Here is a 19,670-nt window from a genome sequence, read left to right as displayed (position 1 = left end):
AGGATTTGAATCTGCTGGACAAGACTACAAATCCTATAACTAGGCCCACAGGCCTTTTAAGTGCATCCACACATCCCAAGCTTCATAAGCAGTGTACATAGGCAAATTAAAGAAACAGCATCATAAAATGAGGTGTTAAGGTGCTGGACCACCCCTCCCACTCCCCAAACGCCACATCTTGGACATTACACCATTACTGCATTCCCTCTATTCACTCATTGAACACTGTGCCATTATATATGTGCAATTAATGGAATCTGCTCAGAAACCAAATGGAAATGCTGACACGTTTATCCAAATTTATTTGCCATAATTCCAGGACAGATTTACTGGACAAAAAGGTGGTTATGAGCCGAGAAAACTGCGTGTGTCTTGTTTCCGGGGTGCACTTGAAGGCAGCATGAGCGGTAAGTCGTCTGTGGAACTTGTCCGGATGAGTCGCAACTATTTCCCCCTTTTGTGCTTTGTAATCTGCCGTCTGTTATTACACAGAGCAACCTCGATAGTTACACCCCAGTCAAAATTATTCGTTAAAAAAATACAAATAAAAGTAAAAGCCCCCCCCTCCCTCCAGCTGAAGCTCAGTGTGGTCCGCTCCCCCTAGCGGCAGAGCTCGCAGCCGTGGAGCGTCAGAGCCCCGGTGTCCGTGCCCCCGGTCACAGCCAAAGTTGCTCCGCTCAGGAAAAGCGGGGGTCGAGGACTCGCCGGTTTCCGCCGCCGCTGCTTCAGACGCGCTGTCCTCCCGGAGAGATGAGGCGGAAAGAGAAGAGGCTGCTGCAGTTCGCGGGGCTGCTCATAGCGGCTCTCCTTTTCCTGCCAAACGTCGGGCTGTGGTCTCTGTACAGGGACCGAGTGTTCGACAACTCGCCCGACTCAGCGGACGGTCCGGGCGGCGTTCCCCCGCTGCAGGTAAGGGAATCTCGGCCGCGGGTGGCTCAGCGTGGCGGTGAGGTCGCCGCGGCTCTGCGCCGTTTCTCGGTTGTCTTTCCGTGTTTTCACGGTGACGGTTTCCTCCAGAAATACTTGAAATGTTAGTTTGATCGCTGCATGCAGTGCAGAGGCAGAAATTATGTTCGGCGTCTGAAACGCTGCGCACTTCCCAGTGTGTGTGTGTGTGTGTGTGTGTGTGTGTGTGTGTGTGTGTGTGTGTGTGTGTGCTCGCCTCCTCAGGGCTTCACCCCCTCCTCAATTCATCAGCCCTGACATTCCCATCATCTGCGTGTGTGTTTGTGTGTGATGTGATTTGCAAGATGGACCCTCTTTTTGGCTCCGTGTCAGCCCGGCAGGTCATTAGTTACGGCGGCCAGGATGCACAGGGAGCCACGTCGTAGCTAACCCGGAGCTGGGCGTCGCAGCAAAGTTGCAATAACAGAGTTCAGGAAGTTGTCAGATGTGGAGAAGGTGCAGCGCAGGGTCCGGCCCCGGGGTGTTTACCTCACAGCCGGGCTCTCAGGGCGCTCAGTAGCCTCACACTGCGTCCTCCATGAAGTGCTCCTGATGGCACATGAAAGTTTGTGTGTAGAGATGGTTTGTTGTCACAGGCCACGCAGGGCTCCAGCTAATGACTGTTTTCATTGTGATTTAATCTTTTAGGATTATTTTTTGAGTTTAGAAAATGTCAGCAAACATGAGCTGCTTATGTTAGGTTCCCATTAGCTTATTTAGTTGTTTATCCCTGTTTGTGTTGCAGTGATACAATGCAAAACTCAATGACATTCAAATTACATTGATATACGATTTAAAATAGAAGCAAATTCTCACATTTCAGAAGCTGGAAGCAGTAAATGTTCAGCATTTTCCTATGATAAACGACAATTACAATTGTCAACAATCACCCAATCCTTACTTTCAAATCATTGTTTAAGTTTTTGTGTGTAGAAAATTGTAATATTCCTGTTGAAATCTGATGTGACACAATCAGAGTCCAGATCTTTCTATGAATCAAAATTTGTGATGCCTTTAAAGACTCTTCCAGCTGGAACACATATGGATTTTCAACCTGTCTGACAAGTAGAAATGTTCCAATACCAGTCTGACCCACCCCCAGTATGGACGCCAATACCTGCGCTTGTGTATCAGGTGATACTGAATTCTGATCTGAAACCACTTTTTAAAAATAAAAGCTGTATACTGCTAACCCTGCATGGCTGTGTCATTGTTGTATGGCATAGTTCAGGGTAAACCCTTTTCAAAACAAATCCCTGAATGTCATAGAATCTGTCTTTTATTTAATTTTATTGTCAGTGACAGCCACATTTTGCCAAATTGCTGACATTTTGCTAACGGCTAACGTTACACTATTTACTGGAAATCAGTTCTTCTTCCCTGCTCTAAAACAGTAACCTACACAGGAAGTTGTGCTGCACAAGCCACTGGCAACTACTGTTTTAGAGCAGCGAAGAAGAACTGATTTCTGGGAAAGCTGCTGTTTTTATCTGGGTGTGAAACTTTATTAAAGTTTATTAAAACATTATGTGGTATCAGACCAGTGTATAGATTAGTGCACCTGGTCCAGTACTTTAGTCAGTATCTGACACCAGTATGGGCATTGGAACAACTCTAGTGACAGGTTTTGTTCCTTCAGCCCAACCAAAGTGTATTTCCTGGCTCATCTAAGGGCCCATCTGACAGGAAGTATCAGATTGACTTATCCATATCAATGTCATTTTCTTTTATTATACTCAAATCTAATATTTTCCTCATGTCATACAGAGCTAGGGCGACGATAACCATTTGTGGTTGCAATCTTTTGTTGGGTTGAAGAAACGAAGTCCCGTATTAAACAGGGTTTAACATCTGTCTGTCTGAACAGAATATTTTTGTCCCAGCGGGGCAGAAGAGTCTTTAAGGTCTTTGGAAATAACTTCACAAGATTGTGCTCTCAAGGTCCTTTTATTTCTTGAGGAAAACAGGAGCCTGTTTTTGTGGCTTGAACTGAAGCATCAGCGCAGAAATCTTAAAAGCTAAAAGGGAGAAGATAAAAGCTGAGATGCTCAAGCTGGAGTTGGGTCCACGTAAAAACTCAGAAAACCTCACCAAAACGCAGTGGTAGCCCCGCTTATTCAAATGAGACAGAATCAGCTGAATGGAGGCTTTCACGGGTGGTGTATTAGTGTGCACTTTGTTTGGTGGTGGTGTTTGTCCAAACGCTGCTTGTTGGTGTTTAGTGAGAAGGACTGAGAGAAGTTCAGCGCTGATGCGTTACATGTATCTTCATGCAGAATTAAACTGGAATAATGTATCAAATAGCTGTGGAAACAATTAATTTCACGATCACTTCATTGTTCAGTCCATAAATGCCGATAAATCCACATCAAACGTCCACAGTGTCGTCTCCCTTGTCTTCTTGTTATCAGCAGCTGAAGCTAATTTGCAGGCGGGATCGTGGGCGACGATAAAGCCCACTCATTCTGCACAGACCATCTCCGCGGATTTCTCTCTCTCTCTCTCTCTCTCTCTCTCTCTCTCTCTCTCTGCTCAAAGTTTGGATTTGATATTTTTCAAATGACAAGAAATGTTATGAACGGGATTAAGGGACATCTACAAGACTGGGGAAAAGCCTGTTACAGTTTAGCAGACTGTGTGATAACAGCTGTCAACCAACCCACAGCGGTTTGATCACTGACAGGCTGATCTGAGAGAGTGATGCCAACTTTCTCCAGGAGTGGAGGAGCCTGTACAGGCTGACGAACACAAGCAAACAAACACCTTTAAGGAGTTCAACAAGTCTCAGATCCTCCCGCCAAGTAGAGTCAGCCAGTTACACCACTGGTCTAAAAAAACCTCACGTGGAAAAACGATGCTTACAGCAGCAGGAACATGCTGACCTAATTCTCTCCTGCAAATTATCTTAACTATTGTTCTCACCTGTCATCACCTGAGCTGAGTGACATGTTGGGACACATCTCATCTGCTGATGACGGCAGAACGCCACGTGCAACCCTGCACATCACAGCTTTCTAATCTTACATGCATCAGTTTTCTGACACCTCCCTGCTCCTCCTGCACTTCAGTGACTAAAGCAGACGAAGACAGAGTCCACAGCTCCAGTACTTGAGTCGAAGTACAGATACTCCTGTCAAATATTACGTCAGTACAAGTTGTTCAGTCAAACCTTTACTTGAGTACTGTTGTACTTGCCTTTAAAAATATGTCAAAAGTAAAATTTTGTTATGTCAACACATTGTTGTATTGTTCCACATTTACAGAACCTGATGACTCTGGAACAACTGACTGACTGACTGAGTGTGGAACCCGCAGAATAATTATATAGAATATGATACAAAGCCGAAAGAAGTGGCCATCAAAACCCATTGAATCTACAGAAGGACAAAGAACAGTCAACCTCTACAAGCTGTCTTTAAAAGTTTATCTGGAATTAAACAAACGTTTCAAACCTCAACACTTTGCAAGTTGGACTGTACAATTTTACAGGCAGTGATGATGTTTGGCTTAAACGCAGCAAACATTTAAAGTGAAAAGAATCTTTCTTCATTTCTAAAATTTCAGACATGGATTTAAGATGAGGCCGCGGGTACTCTGCCTCATCTTTATCTAACGTAGCCAGTGTAACGCAGGGTATGGTCTACCGCATTTTTCAAAGTAAAGTTAAAATCATTCCACTGACTTAGAGCTGTGCGTCAGATTAGGGCTGCACTTATATACTGTGCGTTTTTGTGCATGTATGTCAGCCTTTGGTGGGAGGGAAGGGGGGGCAGCAGAGCCCTGACCTAAGTCCAACACAAGTGTCTTTCTCTGAGGCGTTGACCCTGCGCTGTGCTAACACAGCAGCAGCTCCACGTGCTGTAAGCAGAAACCGTGTGCCCGTGCATACGGCGTCTGGATGAGTATTTCATGCTGCTCTAGCAAACTGGAGCTGCTTCAGGGCCTCCCCGCCATGACGGGGACAGAAAGGTAATTTGCATATTTCCCCGTCTCTTATTAAGGATGCCTGTTGAAGCAGAGGTGGCTCGTCTCCTCCCGTCTGCTCCAGCAGCTCAGGTTAAGTGGAGATTAGAGGAGATGAGAGCGGCGGGTAGAGTTTGACCTGCTGCCTGACTGACTGACTGACTGACCAGACGGACTGTCTGTATTGACTAAGACGATACATGTCCAGACAAAAGCCTGACAGATTTGTGCAAATGCATTAACACTAACTTGCCACAGCGTTCAATTTCCCGTCTGGTTTCAGGTGAACAGGCATCAGGAGTCTGTACCTGAGCTTCACGTGCCTGAGACATGGCTCCACTGTGATGGATGGAGAAGGTTGGCAGAAGTCAGCAGGATTTGCAGAGAAATATAGAAGTTAGTTTGTGAGTTAGTAGTTTATTTGACCATGACAGACAAGTATCCCATGCTGCTTCTGAGCTGAGGCTGATGTGACTATGTTAGTGAAGGTTTCTTACTAAAAGGTTTATTCTGTAAATGTGGTTCACCAGCAAAAGTAAAATGAAACATTTTTGAATGTGGGCTGAACTTCGGCTCAGCTGTCTCCAGTGACTCCGTACTTCTACAGCTGCTCCACTGTCAAGGCAACTGATCGTGGCTTTTGGTACGAAGCAGTTTCGGCTGGAACCGTGAATTATTGAGTGATCAGTCAACTAAGAGATTAATCAATAATTAACCTTTGAAGTTACAGCATCTGAGATGTGAGGAGGTGCTGCCATTCTCTGCCTGGCAACCCAAAATTCAAAGACGTTCATCTTACGGCCATTTGAAACAGGCGTTGCTCTTGGCACTCATGACTTGACAGGCATTTGTCCTTATTTTAGAAAATTAGACTAATTATCAGCTAATAATCAAAAGGTTAATTGCTTAGAGCCTTATATAAGTAGTAGAGCCCCACCCAGCCAAAGTGGGTTAGCTCACATGGAAAATACAGGCTACATAGTCATAATGTATACCCAGGTCAGGTTCAGTTTCCGGGGCTACCTGCTGGTGGACTCCCCTCCTGCTAACTGGATGAAATCAGCTCTGGTAAAAGTCCAGGAGATGAGGTGTGTTGGAGGGAAAGCTGGCTCAGATTCACGGCCCTGTCACAGAGGAAGGAGAGTCATACAGGCTTCTGTACACTGGAGGCTACATTTAGGAGCCACACACTGCAGGCTGGATTACTGTTCATTCATCACTGCAGGACCTTGGGCACTTTGCCTCTGACACATGTACAGCACTCTGCCTGACTTACACACACTGAGACACACACTTGTATATATGTAGTGTTTTGAGAGCCAGTGGAAGGTCAGTCAGCGAAGGTCCAGTCTTATTAATGAGCACAGCTCAAAGTAAACAAGGACGTGTATGTAGAACATCTCAGGACAAGGAGACATCTTGGCTGAAAAATATCGTCAGAACTTTCTTTAATTACTTCCTGTTTCAGAAGCTGCAGACTGGACAAACCACAGCTTCTTACTGTAGACCAAACTGGTTTTCTGAATAAATACCCCCAGTGCTCGAGTCTGATTTTGAATTCCCTGGCTGTCTGCTTGTGATGTATTCCTACCCCTCGGTCACAATGCAAATCAGATATTTGTTTGACCCCTCTGTCCTCCAGGCCTCCCAAGGGCCTCAAAAAACATTGAAAGTCTTGTCCTTTTTTGGAGGAAAAATAAACAAACCCTTGATGCTTTATTCATTTCCTTCTTACCGACTGGAAACCCTTTTTGAAGAGCACATTTCAACTGTAATTATTCTGCAGGTGTGCAGAGGGAGTTTCACCTTTTTTCCCTTACAATATGCTTCTATTAGAATATTATCGTTTCTATAAGACCACAAATTAAATAATTGCACTGGGTCCAGTCATGCCATAATGCTGTTTATAATGCAGCCACTTAAAGGTCCTGTATTTGACTCTTTTCCAGTGATTCACCTCAAGATAAGAGGATATATTTGTGGTTTTAAGAACCAAAAACCATCTCAGTATAGTTTTACATCTCCTCTCTCAGACTTCTCTCTGGAACCCCTTGTAACAACAGGTCAGTCAGCCAGTCAGAAGAGAGGATCTAAGCCTCTCTTCTGACTGGCTGACTGTTTTCTGAGTGATTGAATAAAAATATAGCAGATTTCAAGTAAACACTCAGAGAAATCAAATCCTGTAAGGTTGGATGGTGGGTCCAGGTGGGCGGGGCTTGGGGCATGGCTGAGAGCAGCTACTGCTTTGTGTGACATCATAAAGTTCCAGAAGTCCTGACGGCTGCTTTTAAGGCTCAGTTTCTGAATACAGGCTGTGTGCATTTCTCTGTGGACTGAGGCTTTGATAGTTTCACAGTATTAATATAGAACCTAGAACAGCTTTATAATCAAAACAGACATACAAAGTATGAGACCTTTAATAGATAAGATAACCCTTCAAATTAATGGTTTTATCCTCAGCAGATTCGTCTGCAAGCGGATGTGTAGAAGGAGTTTTTCAAAGCTTAATCTAAATTCCAGGAACTGGGCCAAACTAGATGTAGTTTAGTGGTCACGTAAGTGTCCCAATTTCTGATGCCTGGGTACAATCATCTGTGCGGCCCGGTGCCTGCTTCTCCTCAGCGCTTCAGCGGAGTCGGACTGTTTGACCCTCAGCTCGCTGTCTGTTTCCTCTCTGCTGCTATTCTGATTAACATTAAAGTTGAATAAGAGTTTGGCCTGTGGTTCTGTGAAAAATCTCTCCTTTCTGCTCTATTGACATCATGTGGGAGAGAGGGAGTGATGTTTCATGCCAATAGCAGGCAAGCGATTTTTCGAGCGCTGGGGAAACCTCCAGGCTGCACCTACAGGAAGCGTGAATCCAAAAGTGCACTGAAACAAAATTGAAATTGAACGGGTGTAGGCTGCCCTTACAAAGCCGCTCATGCGGATCGCACCACACATGCACACAAGGAATCTGCAGACAAACCGAGCCTCCTTTAAGGCACATTTTGGTGTTGGGAGTAATTTCAGGCTGCACTGAATTTCCTCATATGACTGTGAACAAGTGTGGGGAATGGAGGCCCCTCTTGCAATTAAGGAAATCACATCAACTCTATGAATCCTGTGAGGTTAAGAGCAATTAGAGAGGCTGTGAGAGCAGGATTAAGACAGTTTAACATGGTTTATGGTAACAGTTGTGAGAGTTCATTAGAGTTTATTATACTGCAAACTGCCGCGTGTTATTTTTTGTGAAAAAGACCTTAATTTTTGTTTATCTGAGCCTCAGAGAAGGTTAACGTCTGAGAGCCCAGAGAGATCGTGGTTCAGGTGTTTGCTTTGTTGTCATAATGAGAAGGACTCTTATCATGGTGATGTAACAAGGTTGTTTTCTTGAAACCCAAACACTTGCTCTGTGATTGTGAAACAACAAGCTGCAAACATTTTTTTTAGAACATAATTCTGGTTTATTACAACTCATATTTAACTCATCAACTTTTTCTGGGTTTGGTGTAATTTCTTTGGGTAATAAAAGAAATACTCACCAAGTATTGAAAGAGTCATGGTATACAAATACCTTGGATTCAAAAATCATAGATCAAATTTGGGGAGTAAATGATGACAAACGTTTGACTTTTTCTTCAGGAATAAATCCTGCTTCCTGTCACATTGTATAAAAAAATTAAATTAAATTTAATCAATTTTACTTGTGTATATTTGTTCTTCTTTTGTCTTGTGTCTTTATTATTTTGTAACTGCTCAACGTCACTGTAAATGAGGGTTTTGCCTTCAGTAATTTTTGAATTTAATAATTTAAGTTAATTGCTGAGATCTTGTGGTAATGACGTTGGGACGTCCAGTTGGGCAAGAAATGGGAGCAGTCAGACAATCAGAATTGTTTTAACCAAGTTAACTTAATTAGATTGAAAACAAAGCGAAGCGATGTGAATAACTTCCTGGTTCATCTTTGACAGACATCACTTGTTGCAGTTGTGTGTTGACACAGTTTTCTGTGCGATTATTGATTGTTACTGACATTTCAGGTAGAGATGCACCAATCAGTTCAGCGCGGTTGGCCATGGTTAGTGACCCGTGGATCAGTCTCAGTCTCATTTTCTGGTCTGAAAATGGAGGGGTTGTAACCTGAAAGCAGTCATGTGATTTTGTTTACCCTGAGAGAGAGAGAGAGAGAGAGAGAGAGAGAGAGAGAGACACTAACCATATTCCATAGCCCGATCACCCACCTCCATAATGTCTCAGATTGTCTCGTATTGCGCCCGGTCCGCCCGGAGGATCTAGCAGCTGAGGAGAGTGAGGTGGAGGCTGTTACACCTGCCTCATTGGGCCCCGACACTGGCAGAAAATCCAGGGGTTCGCACCAGAACCAGCTCAGCTGGAGCGTTTTAGTCCAAATTTGACCATCTGCTCGGCTCATGTCAGCGCTGACTGACCATCACCATTACTGATGAGCTTCACCAAGCTACAGCAGTGGGTTACAATCCATTACCTGCGGTTGGCCTGGCTGTGCATCGATGAGAAAACACAAGACCTGTTGTTACTGGAGCTCCTGAGAGAAGTCTGAGAGAGGAGATGCAAAACTACACTGAGATGGTTTTTGGTAAAACCACAGATAAATCTTCTGATGGAGAACAACACTTCAGATGAAAATGATGGCACCATTATACAAATCATCCTTTCCTTTGTTTTGTCATAACTAGAGCTGAAACAATTAAATGATTAATTTATTATTCACTTAACTTAAAATTAATTAGTAATTACTTGATAATAGGTTCATAATTTCTGCCATTCAGACACTCAGATGTGAGGATTGTTCTTCGGTATGTGTGACAGTTAGTTTACTGTTGATTGGACAAAGCAAGACATTTGAAGACGTTACCTTGATCTCTGGGGAAATATGAGCTTTTTTCAGTATTTTTGGACATTTTATAGACAAAACAATTAACTTATTAATTGAAACAAGCAGGGGATTAATAGATGATGAATTGTTAGTTGAAACCCAAAACATTATGTTAGAAGTTCTCTGTAACAGGCCACATGTCCCAAATACCACAGCATGTTTCTGATGTCTGCAGATGTTTCCATGTCATCCATATACATAATATTTTTATCATTGCTTTACAGAATGAAATATTCATCTATATGAACATGAGACTCTGTTACAATTAGATTATTTGGAGAGAAATAAATCGCCCTGCTCCAGGACTCGGCGATCAGGAGGGAAGCTGTTAGCGTCAGTACCTGATGCAGTCTCACTGAGCTGTGAGCTCGCTGTGCTTCTAGACTGGGAAATGAGATTGTATCTTTAATGTGTTAAGCCTCTGGAAACGAGGGAGACTGAGGGGTGAAAGTCATTTGCAAAGACAAGTGGAGTTACTTGCTGCAGACTTAAGTCGTTGCACTTTATCACTCAGAGCTGAGAGAGACAGAGAGGAGGCGCTAGGGGGGGCTGGGGGGGGGGGTGAAACACCTCAGGAGAAAAAGGCAGAGCGAGTGGGAAAAAGAGGTGTTTGTTCACAGGCTGACTTTGTTGGAGAGCGTTTCCTCCCCAGGTTCCTCGCACAAGGCAGACGTTGACTCGCTCCTGGCTGCGGCACAGACTGAGCGCGTGCAGGAGCCGCTCTGTATGCCTGTCAGGGATCTGCTGCCCCAGATCAGTGCATGGAGCCAAATGAGGGACAGGTGCAGCAGACAGCCTGTGGATATGGAGCGAGGAGTCAGGCTTTTAATTACAACCACGTGGGTTATGGAGGCGCTTTTTTTTTTTAATGTTCAGATGATTAAACTAATCCCTAGCTGCTAATTTGAGGCCAGCTCTGTGCTTCATGGTGCTGAGCCTTACAAAGACTAAGATACACTCATATTATATGTCCAGTATATTTAGTGCTATTTTTTTTTTTCCACTGACCTCGGGTCAGGTATGAACATTTCTGTCCGAAATCTGTGTGTGTACAAAATCTGAAACATGCAGTCTTTGCAGTAGTTGGATGAAGCCCTGCTTATGCATTATTCAGCCTTGTACACTTCAGGCCGAGTAGAGCTGAGATGTGCCCTTATTATTACCCAGCACAGAAACACAGGAGCAAAGGTCATATTGGTTTATGTTATAGGCGTCAGATTTAAAGGGGCACACCACTGATTAAACACATGACATCTGATGATGTCATCGGGGTTATGTCAGATCTGGCATTTGGCTTGATGCAGTGAAACTGTGCACCGGGACGTGTGGGATGCAGTGTTTCTGCAGCTCGACCCAAACATTGGTTTATTACATCTCCGACTTTACTGCAAAGATTTTGTCTGTTCTTTTTTAAACCTGATGTTTTTGTTTTGGTCCCGTGTTGGTCTAGAGGAGAGGGAGGTAGCATATGGAAGTCAACTTAAAGGTCCCACACAGTCTAAAGGTAGATGTCCATGTGTTTGTGATTATAAAGCAGGTCTAGGTTCTATATTAATACTGTGAAACTATCAAAGCCTGAGTCCACAGAGAAATGCACACAGCCTGTATTCAGAAACTGAGCCTTAAAAGCAGCCGTCAGGACTTCTGGAACTTTATGATGTCACACAAAGCAGTAGCTGCTCTCAGCCATGCCCCAAGCCCCGCCCACCTGGATCCAATCATCCAACCTTACAGGATTTGGTTTCTCTGAGTGTTTACCTGAAATCTGCTATAGTTTTATTTTATCACGCAGAAAACAGCCAGCCAATCAGAAGAGAGGATCAGAGCCTCTCTTCTGATTGGCTGACTGACCTGTTGTTACTAGAGCTCCTGAGAGAAGCCTGAGAGAGGAGATGTAAAATTACACTGAACCAGGAATATATCTTCTAATGGAGATCAACACTTCAGATAAAAGAAGAATATGGGACCTGTACATCACTGCAGTGTCCCCTCTGAGAAGTAATTTTTTCCCTGTCAATTTAGTTTGTCGAATGTCTCTAAATTCTACAATACTCATCCATGTACTAGTTATGAGATATGTCAGTGTAATGGACAGTAAATGGACTGTACTTACATTGCGCTTTTTTTCTCATCCACTCAAAGTGTCTCACAATACATGTCACATCCACCCGTTGGCAGCAAGATTAACACTGTTCCTGCAACTGTTATTTCAATATCTGCTTATTGTGGCCAAGTTAAACAGTGACCAGGCTGATACTGCGCAGCGTTTGCTACATCAGTAGAATTTCAGCAGATCTTTGTCCTGAGTCTCTGTGAGCCTCCACCTGTCAGCGAGGTCTGCTGTCTGCACCCGGCTCTGACCCCTGCACTCCTTATTGTCGGCTGCTGGTAATCTCACTGAAGCACACGTTAATAGTAACCAGCTGTTGTTATCACTGGTACTCATTAGCTGGATTCCTGAACTGTAAAAGGTTCCTGTGTGAACTCTCACTGTTCAACAGTCAGCTGGTAAATGGATCCAGGCTCTTCCTCACCTCAGATTGTCTCCGTTGTGTTTGGTGATGTTTTTGTTGGCTGGAATAATATGTTTTTGTTTGTTTCTTTTTGGTTTGCTGGAAATACACAGTGTGTACTTGACCACAACACCTGACCTGTGATGAGTTTATATTTATTAAAGGAAATGCAGCAGTGTGTTTTTTTTCCCAGAGAGATGATTCTTTTCTTCTTCCAGCAAAGCTTTGATGCCTGGAGTGTGTTTCTTTTTTGTACGAGTCTTTGGCATTTAAAGGCAGGTGCTGTGGGCTTTGTGCATATGAGATAAAAGGTGTGTGTGTGTGTTCAAAAGACAAAGCACACCCACAGCCTGCCTGGCTGAATAGCAGTAAAGATCACAGTGATAAAGCGGACCGCAGTCATTCCACAGACGTGGCAGGTAAATCAGCTGAGTATCATGGGAAAAGGAGGATCAGCTGAGTGTCCAGTGTTTGAGCAGGTGAACCTGATGCACGGCTGCTGTATGTTCTCCTCAGCCGTGTCTGCTGACAACCGAGCACCTCCCTGAACTGTGATGCGTTCACATGCTCCTCAGTAATGTGGTTCTCCTCTTAAACTGAATCAGAACTGTCAGTGTAAATGGGAAACCTGGTTTAAAGAAAACCTCTCTGCTGGAGAAACATCATTACCTGTCTCACAGAGACCTTTTCAGTGGTTTATTAAAACATTTTCTTTTATGGTTTTTTATAAAATCTGCAAGAAGGCGTCTCAGTGCTGCTGTGGCAGCAGCGTAGTGGAGTGATGATGAGGAAAAATCACTTCTATATCTCATAGAGTTAAAACTAATTCAGCCTTGTATAGAGCTGCAGCTGTCAATTATGTTAGTAATCCAGTATTCTACCGTGTTTTCTACAACAACTCATTTTATTAGGAAAAATTGATTGTTTCAGTCAATATTTTTTGCTGTATCATTTTAATTAGCAAGCAGAGCTGCTCTTGATTAAGACCAATGATGCATGGGAACAGACTGTGTGGAAAATGAACTCAAGCCTGCCCCTCCTCTCTGAAAGTTTCAGAAAGGTGAAGTTGTGCCAGAGCCTCATCCAGGTTAATCAATAGAGGAAATGAGTTTAGTCTGTTAGACCACTTCAAGCTGTCCATATGACAATATTACAATTATTGAATGAATTTGAGGTGACAAGATAGATTGGTGGCAATAAAAGCTTTAATGAAGAAGTATTATAAAAATTGATTTCTCCATTTGCTGCCAACAGCTGAGAAAAAAACAAGGAATAAAACAAAAGAGACCGTGAGGCCAATACCCAGAATCCTCCTCTTTTTCTGTGTGTGTGAATGTAAATGTAGTGATGGGGGTTAGGTAGGTCGGTAAGTGTGAGCTTCATGTTCAACTTTCCTCACCCAGGTTCTCACAGTCGAGATTCAAACCACCAGGTTTCCACAATGAAGCCTTTCTTCTCTCACCATTAGCCCTCTGCCGCCCTGCGCCTCCCCCGTGAAGCGAGGTGACTTGGTTTGGTTGTGACAGATCGAGGCGTGATAGATGTTTCCTGTAGTTCAAAGAGCTTCAGAGGCAGGGTTTGAACCGAGGCAGTCGGTGCAGTTTTTCTGGTCTTGAAGCACTTTTCAGCGATCAGACTGCAGCGCCTCTGAACAGCTGTTTGAGGATTGACGTGGCGTCTCCGGAAGAAATTGCTGCATTTTTTGCTCTGCTAGACCATGGCATTTCTCACTGAGCTACTTGCAGCAGCAGCAGGTGATGTCACTGGTAGCATTTATGATGCTTTGATCGTTACAAACAGACACACACACACACACACGCACAAACACACACCATCCCCCACAACCTGTCTTCATCTTGGATCAAAGTCAGGGGAAATTTCCTACCCCCCCCCCGTCTTATAAAATATTAAAATATTTTCATTGGTGCTGATTGGAGATGTGAAACGATGTGTGAGGAGACGAGCTGTGTGGGTGAGGAGAAGGTGAGTGAAATTAGCTATAAAAGCTGGGAGTTTTTCCAAGCTCAGGAAATGGTTGAGGTGGTGGCTGATGCAATGTTAGTACCAGTCCAGTTTAACGTTAATGTCATCATTAACTCTGCTGTCACTCAAACTGTGCTACAGCCCGACCACTCTCGGTTCTGCTGAAATAGCTCAACATCTAATGAATTATTAAATTTAGTAATATTGAACAGCTTGTGTTGGAAAAAAAAAAAAAAAAATACAGTTTGCAATTTCTTGTTCATAGTGATTCTCTGAGTGGGTGTTGGGTGCGTCCACACCTGTACACAGCTGTCCACTTGTTAATACCAGGTCTGAACAGGGCCATAGTGAATCACTGTAGCCTCCGACCTGCCCTGAAGAAGCAGCGCTGCGCCCAGGGCTTATTACCACGACCACCACCACCCAATCCCAGCAAGAAACCACGTTCTGCGGCAGAGAAAACTTCCAAAAAGCCTCTTGAGGTGGTGCAGGAAGCAGCTACCTTCATACAGAACCTAAGTACGCGTGTAAATAGAAATGGTAGATGTCAGCCTTTCAGGAAATGTGAAACTCTGCCACTTGGTCACTTGCGTGGAAAATGTGCTTTGTTTTAACTGCCAGTGTGTGGCTGACAAACACCTCATACCTTCTAAAAACCGACTCACCTCCTTAGATGTAATATAATTGAACCACGCTGCCACTGAAGAGACTCAGGATGTCACCAGTGCCAACAAGTTTCTAATGGTGCTGGCAACAGGCCAAACTTCTAAAATAGTCAAAGAGAAAAGAAAAAAAAATCAGCAAGAGATTACTTTTTAATGGAGTGAAAGAAACCCTTTCATATCAAGCCTTTTTCCCCTGTGGGAGGGGGTCAAAGAGGGTCATTCAGTGTTTTCAGACCTTTGCGCTGCATGCTGGTCCGGTGGATGTTTGAGAAGGCGGAGAAGAGCTCTCAGTGATTTTTGAGGTTGCGTACACACTTTTGTCAGTTGCTTCTTTTTGAAGCTGTTGAGCTGCTGCATCACACTGTTCTCAAGAGGGCAAGCACACGCCGTTCTGCCAAACTCTGTCCTGCCTGCCTTTGACAAATGAAATGTTTCAGAGTCAGTGGCACAGGGTTATTGAAAAAGTTCAACTGCAGACAAGTTTTCAAAAAATATGATTTTGTTTAACATGGTTTTCCTTTACAGAATGTTAAAAAAAGGGGCTGGAAGCTCATCCTCACTTACTTCCTTCCCACCACCTGCTTGCTCCACATCTCCAGGAGAAAGAGCAGAGAGGATGAAGATGTTAGAGGAGGAAACATCAGAGAGACTCAGCCTCATGTTTGAGCCTCAGTCAGACCCAGACTCAGATGAGGAGTCTGTTGAGACCAGAATCAGAGACTAGCAGACGGATCAGAACGGTTAGCGTAGTTAGCATCTTTTATTCGCTTATGTTGTTTGTTAGCTTGTAACTGGCAGTGGCTGACACAGTGTTAGTTGTTGTGCTAATGCTAACTCTGGCCATCTGTACTGACAAGGTTTCAGGTGTATTAAGCCCCGCCCCCTGTCCCCACAATTTGACAGGATTGGTTCCTTAGTTTGTGTGATGAATCCCTGACTGTCTGAATCTGTTTTTCAAAACAATATTTAAATGACACTGAAAAACCTCAAGAGCAGCGTAACTTTTCAAAAATGATGAAGAATGAATGAATTGAAAAAAAATGTTGCAAAAAAATGATACATTTGCATGAGTTGGTTTTTCAGACTATTTGACAAAGCAATATTTCACAAAATTGAAATGGAAACACTCTTGTTTTTTCGCATTCAATTTGTGGCTCTGTATCAGGCCTCATGGAGCCTGTTACCGGCCTTCTATAAATCTGTTGTCGTGTTTAACTGGAATAAGTTTTGAGAGGAGACAACCAGCTCTGTTTGTATGCTGTTGTGTTTTGTCATGTTTGTTTGTTTTTAAATCGCTGCTTTGCACAAAATACAATGAAAACCCGGCTCGTAGTGTCTTTAGATTTCCAGCATAATCTGAGTCATTGATTCATCATCTGTATTTTGATTAATTATTGAGTCTATAAAATTTCTGAAAGTAAGTACAAATGCTGATTGCTAGTACTGAAAGCCCAAGGCAACATACTGTTCATTCCACTTGGTTATTTTGTCTGGAGAGCTGTTACTGAAATGAGTGAATATGATCATTTAAGGGTTCAGTTTGATCTTTCCACTTTTTGTGCACCACAACCAGGATTCCCCTCCCCTCCGCTGTCTGACAGACCTCTCACAACCTGAGTCAATGAAACCGTAACAAAGCAGGATGCCAGGGGAGGTAATGGAGAAAATATGAATGGACCTGTTAATAGATTTGGCCTCTTTTTGTACCTTAGTCTTGAATCTGATGAGTCATGTCTGCTTCTGTTGTGGGCTCTTTTACTGCTGAGGTGGACTGGTTCCCGTTATTAGTCTCTGTACCCGGCATTGATATGAAGCAGCAGCCTGAAACAAGTGGACAGATTTACAACATGTTATTTGGTTATGAAGCGGCAGCCACTGAACGGGGGTCCGTCTGACAGTTCTGAAAGCATCGCCTCGGCCCACTTTGTTTCACATTACGCTCTCATATTGGACTGTTGTCTTTTGAACCCCAAGCTATCATCCCGTGGTCTGATTGTCCCCTCACTGACAAATGTTGATAATTGCCTTCCAGTGGAGCTGTAAAAGCTCTCCCTGCTGAGCCCATTGATTTGCTCTTCCTAACCAGTGGTGGGAAGGAGCAACGTGCCTTGGGCTTCTCTGGCTTGGCATGGCACAGCAAAGCTTGGCACAGCAGGACGAGCCAGCCATAGGGAGATGTATGGAGGGAAGCGAGCAGGATTAGGGCCGCTGAGATAACTGATTTGCAGATCATTATGTAAGCCACATCTGTCCTCCGTCCCCTCCGTGGCACCCGGCCTCCCACGCTGAGCGCAGCCAAACCCGGCAGCAACATGAAGAGATGAAGCTCTCAGTTCTGCTCACAGAGAGAAGTCCAGGGCAAAGTGGGGAGGGAGGGGGAGGTAAACACACATGGAGGGCTGCTAGCCGCTACAACGCTGAGCAAACGATGCCGGTACCTGGGAAACTGGTGCTTATATAGTAACAGAAAGATTGACCAGCCAAGTGCTTTCAACCCTACCGAGAGATCTCACATAGAGAGATATTTCCCCTGGAAGCTGCAGGAAAAAATAATTCCTGCACTGATCGATCCATTTTTATTTTTTTTGATAAACTGCTCAGCCTGTAAACTGTCAGGAATTGGTCAAAAATTCCCAGATTGATTTCTGCAGACATCTTGTTTTACAATCAAGTGTGATAATAAAAGGTATTAATAGATGGAAGTCCTGAGGGCTGGTTTTAAGGCTCAGTTTCTGAATACAGGCTGTGTGCATTTCTCTGTGGACTGAGGCTTTGATACTTAGACCTGCTTTATAATCAAAAACACATGGTCATCCACCTTTAGACTGGATGGAGCTTTAAATGGGTTCAGTTTAAATGCCAACGTCTGCACTTCAGACACTGAAAACAAAACAAAAATAAAACAACTTTCTTGCACTATATGAATGTTTAATTGCCTTGTCTCTTGACCTCTCTACAAGAGGAGCAACTTGTAGTGTTACAAAACAATGTCCCAGGAAGAATTAATGGCCTCAACTCAAGGATGCTACAGCAGGGCAGATTGTTTCTATCACTGTACCTTGACCCTGCATACACAGGCCTGAAGGACAGTCGCCCGTCCTGCATTAATCTCAGGGCCGTGGGCCGACAGGAGAGGTTTGGTGTCTGGCTTGGACGGGACACGAGGCTGCTCCTCGAGCAGGCAGCGTTACTGCTCAGCATTTAATGGCCACTGTGCGGTATTTTCCCTCCTTCCTCTCCCTCAGACATGATAAGGAGCTTATTTGAACAGCACTTTGCTCAGATGGGTTTGGATGGAAGCCAGCGGAGGCTGTGATCATGGCAGAGGCAACACAGCTGTAAATTACCACCAAAGCCCCTCACACATCCATCACACTGTGTCTCCAGTTAAAATTCAATTTTTAACTTAAATGGCACGGCGTAATCTCTTTTGCATAATGTTGGCTGAGTTGCCTCCAGCAGGTTAACATATGCTCAGTCACACACATCTGTCCCACTCTGTTTTGGTTGTTGAACTATTTTACCAAAACTCTGAAATCCCGAAACTAAAAGATGATGGAGTTTCTCATTGTTTTTCCTCTTTTGATAGATGCACAGCTTTTTCCAAGTTGTTTGTTCGACGCTATAAGAATCTGTGTGGTGAGGAATTAGATTAAGATAAATGTCATGCTGCTAGACAAAATCTCACAAATCCTGCAAAAACATTTAATGGAGAGCTCGCCTTTTGTTTGGCGGTGGATTGGTGTGGGTTTGGCACCGGCTCGTTGTTGGCATTGATGGTAGTTGACATAAACACTGACTCACTGTTTTTCTACAGAATAAACATCCTGCAAGGGGTGAAACTGTTCACACAACATGAAAGTCTGAAAATTGCCTTCTCTTTTTTTTTTTTTTTTTTTGGGTCCGTCTGTGTTCATCCAAGAGTCAAACGCAGTTCTGCGCCTCAGAAGCCTGAGAAGCAGCCATCTGTCATGGCCTTTGTCCAGTCCCCTGGCTGGTACCTCTGGTGGCAGCAGAGCTGTGGATAATGACTCCTGTAGGGAAATGAGAGGCTGTGAGGCTGCCCTGCTGGGCTTCTCTACCAGGGAGGTCTCGGAGCCTCAGTCTCCACCCGGAAGATCCTCAACTTCAGCAGCAACGAGAGCAGCGGAGCTAAAGCCCGGGGACGCAGAGATTTGGGATTGATTGACATTCAAAACTCCCAACTTCCTCTTCTTTAAGTCGGTATTTCTCCAAGGATTTAGAGAAATACAAGAGCAAACAACAGAATGAGTTCAATGATGCAGTTGCTGCCTGTAGCTGTTTTCTTAGTGTCAAAAGGAAGTTTTTTGTTTCCTTTTGCCCTTCGCCCAAGATTTTGCCGCTTCTATTGTTTTCTGTGTATTCCCTCTGGATCTGCACTGCCTGAATCATCACACCTTCAGGAGGATATTTATCTGAAAGCACATGATGACGGCATCAGAGAAAAGTCAGAACTTTGGTGAATTACACTGTCCGCTGCTGGGAAGCCTTGTTAAAACTACACCACCAGAAATAAGCATTTGTTAGCAAACCACTTTGCCAGAGATGATGTGATTCACTTCAGTCTCACAGTCGGATCAGAAGCTTGTTGGAGCTGTAACTGATGGAGGTGTAGGTTGGTGGTGGGTACAGTGGTACAGTGCACTATTTATAGAGAGCAGGCACTGGTGGCCCGGGTTTGTG

At 44.0% G+C, this 19,670-nt stretch overlaps 1 protein-coding gene across 1 annotated transcript in view; it reads left to right on the top strand.

Moving 5' to 3' along the window:
* The first annotated feature begins 597 nt into the window (after window positions 1-597).
* LOC139637261 (polypeptide N-acetylgalactosaminyltransferase 10-like) overlaps window positions 598-19,670 on the top strand; it is a 92,369-nt gene continuing 73,296 nt past the window's right edge. The window contains exon 1 of the mRNA XM_071505822.1: window positions 598-909. Coding sequence (XP_071361923.1) covers window positions 751-909 — 159 coding nt within the window. The 5' untranslated portion in view covers window positions 598-750. The remainder of the gene's footprint in view (window positions 910-19,670) is intronic.

This window comes from Trachinotus anak, unplaced genomic scaffold (genome assembly GCF_046630095.1).
Source record: "Trachinotus anak isolate AG129_WGS33_773 ecotype Australia unplaced genomic scaffold, CSIRO_AGI_Tana_v1 ptg000020l, whole genome shotgun sequence".
Taxonomy (NCBI): Eukaryota; Metazoa; Chordata; class Actinopteri; order Carangiformes; family Carangidae; genus Trachinotus; species Trachinotus anak.
This window is presented reverse-complemented; position numbering and strand designations above follow the sequence as displayed.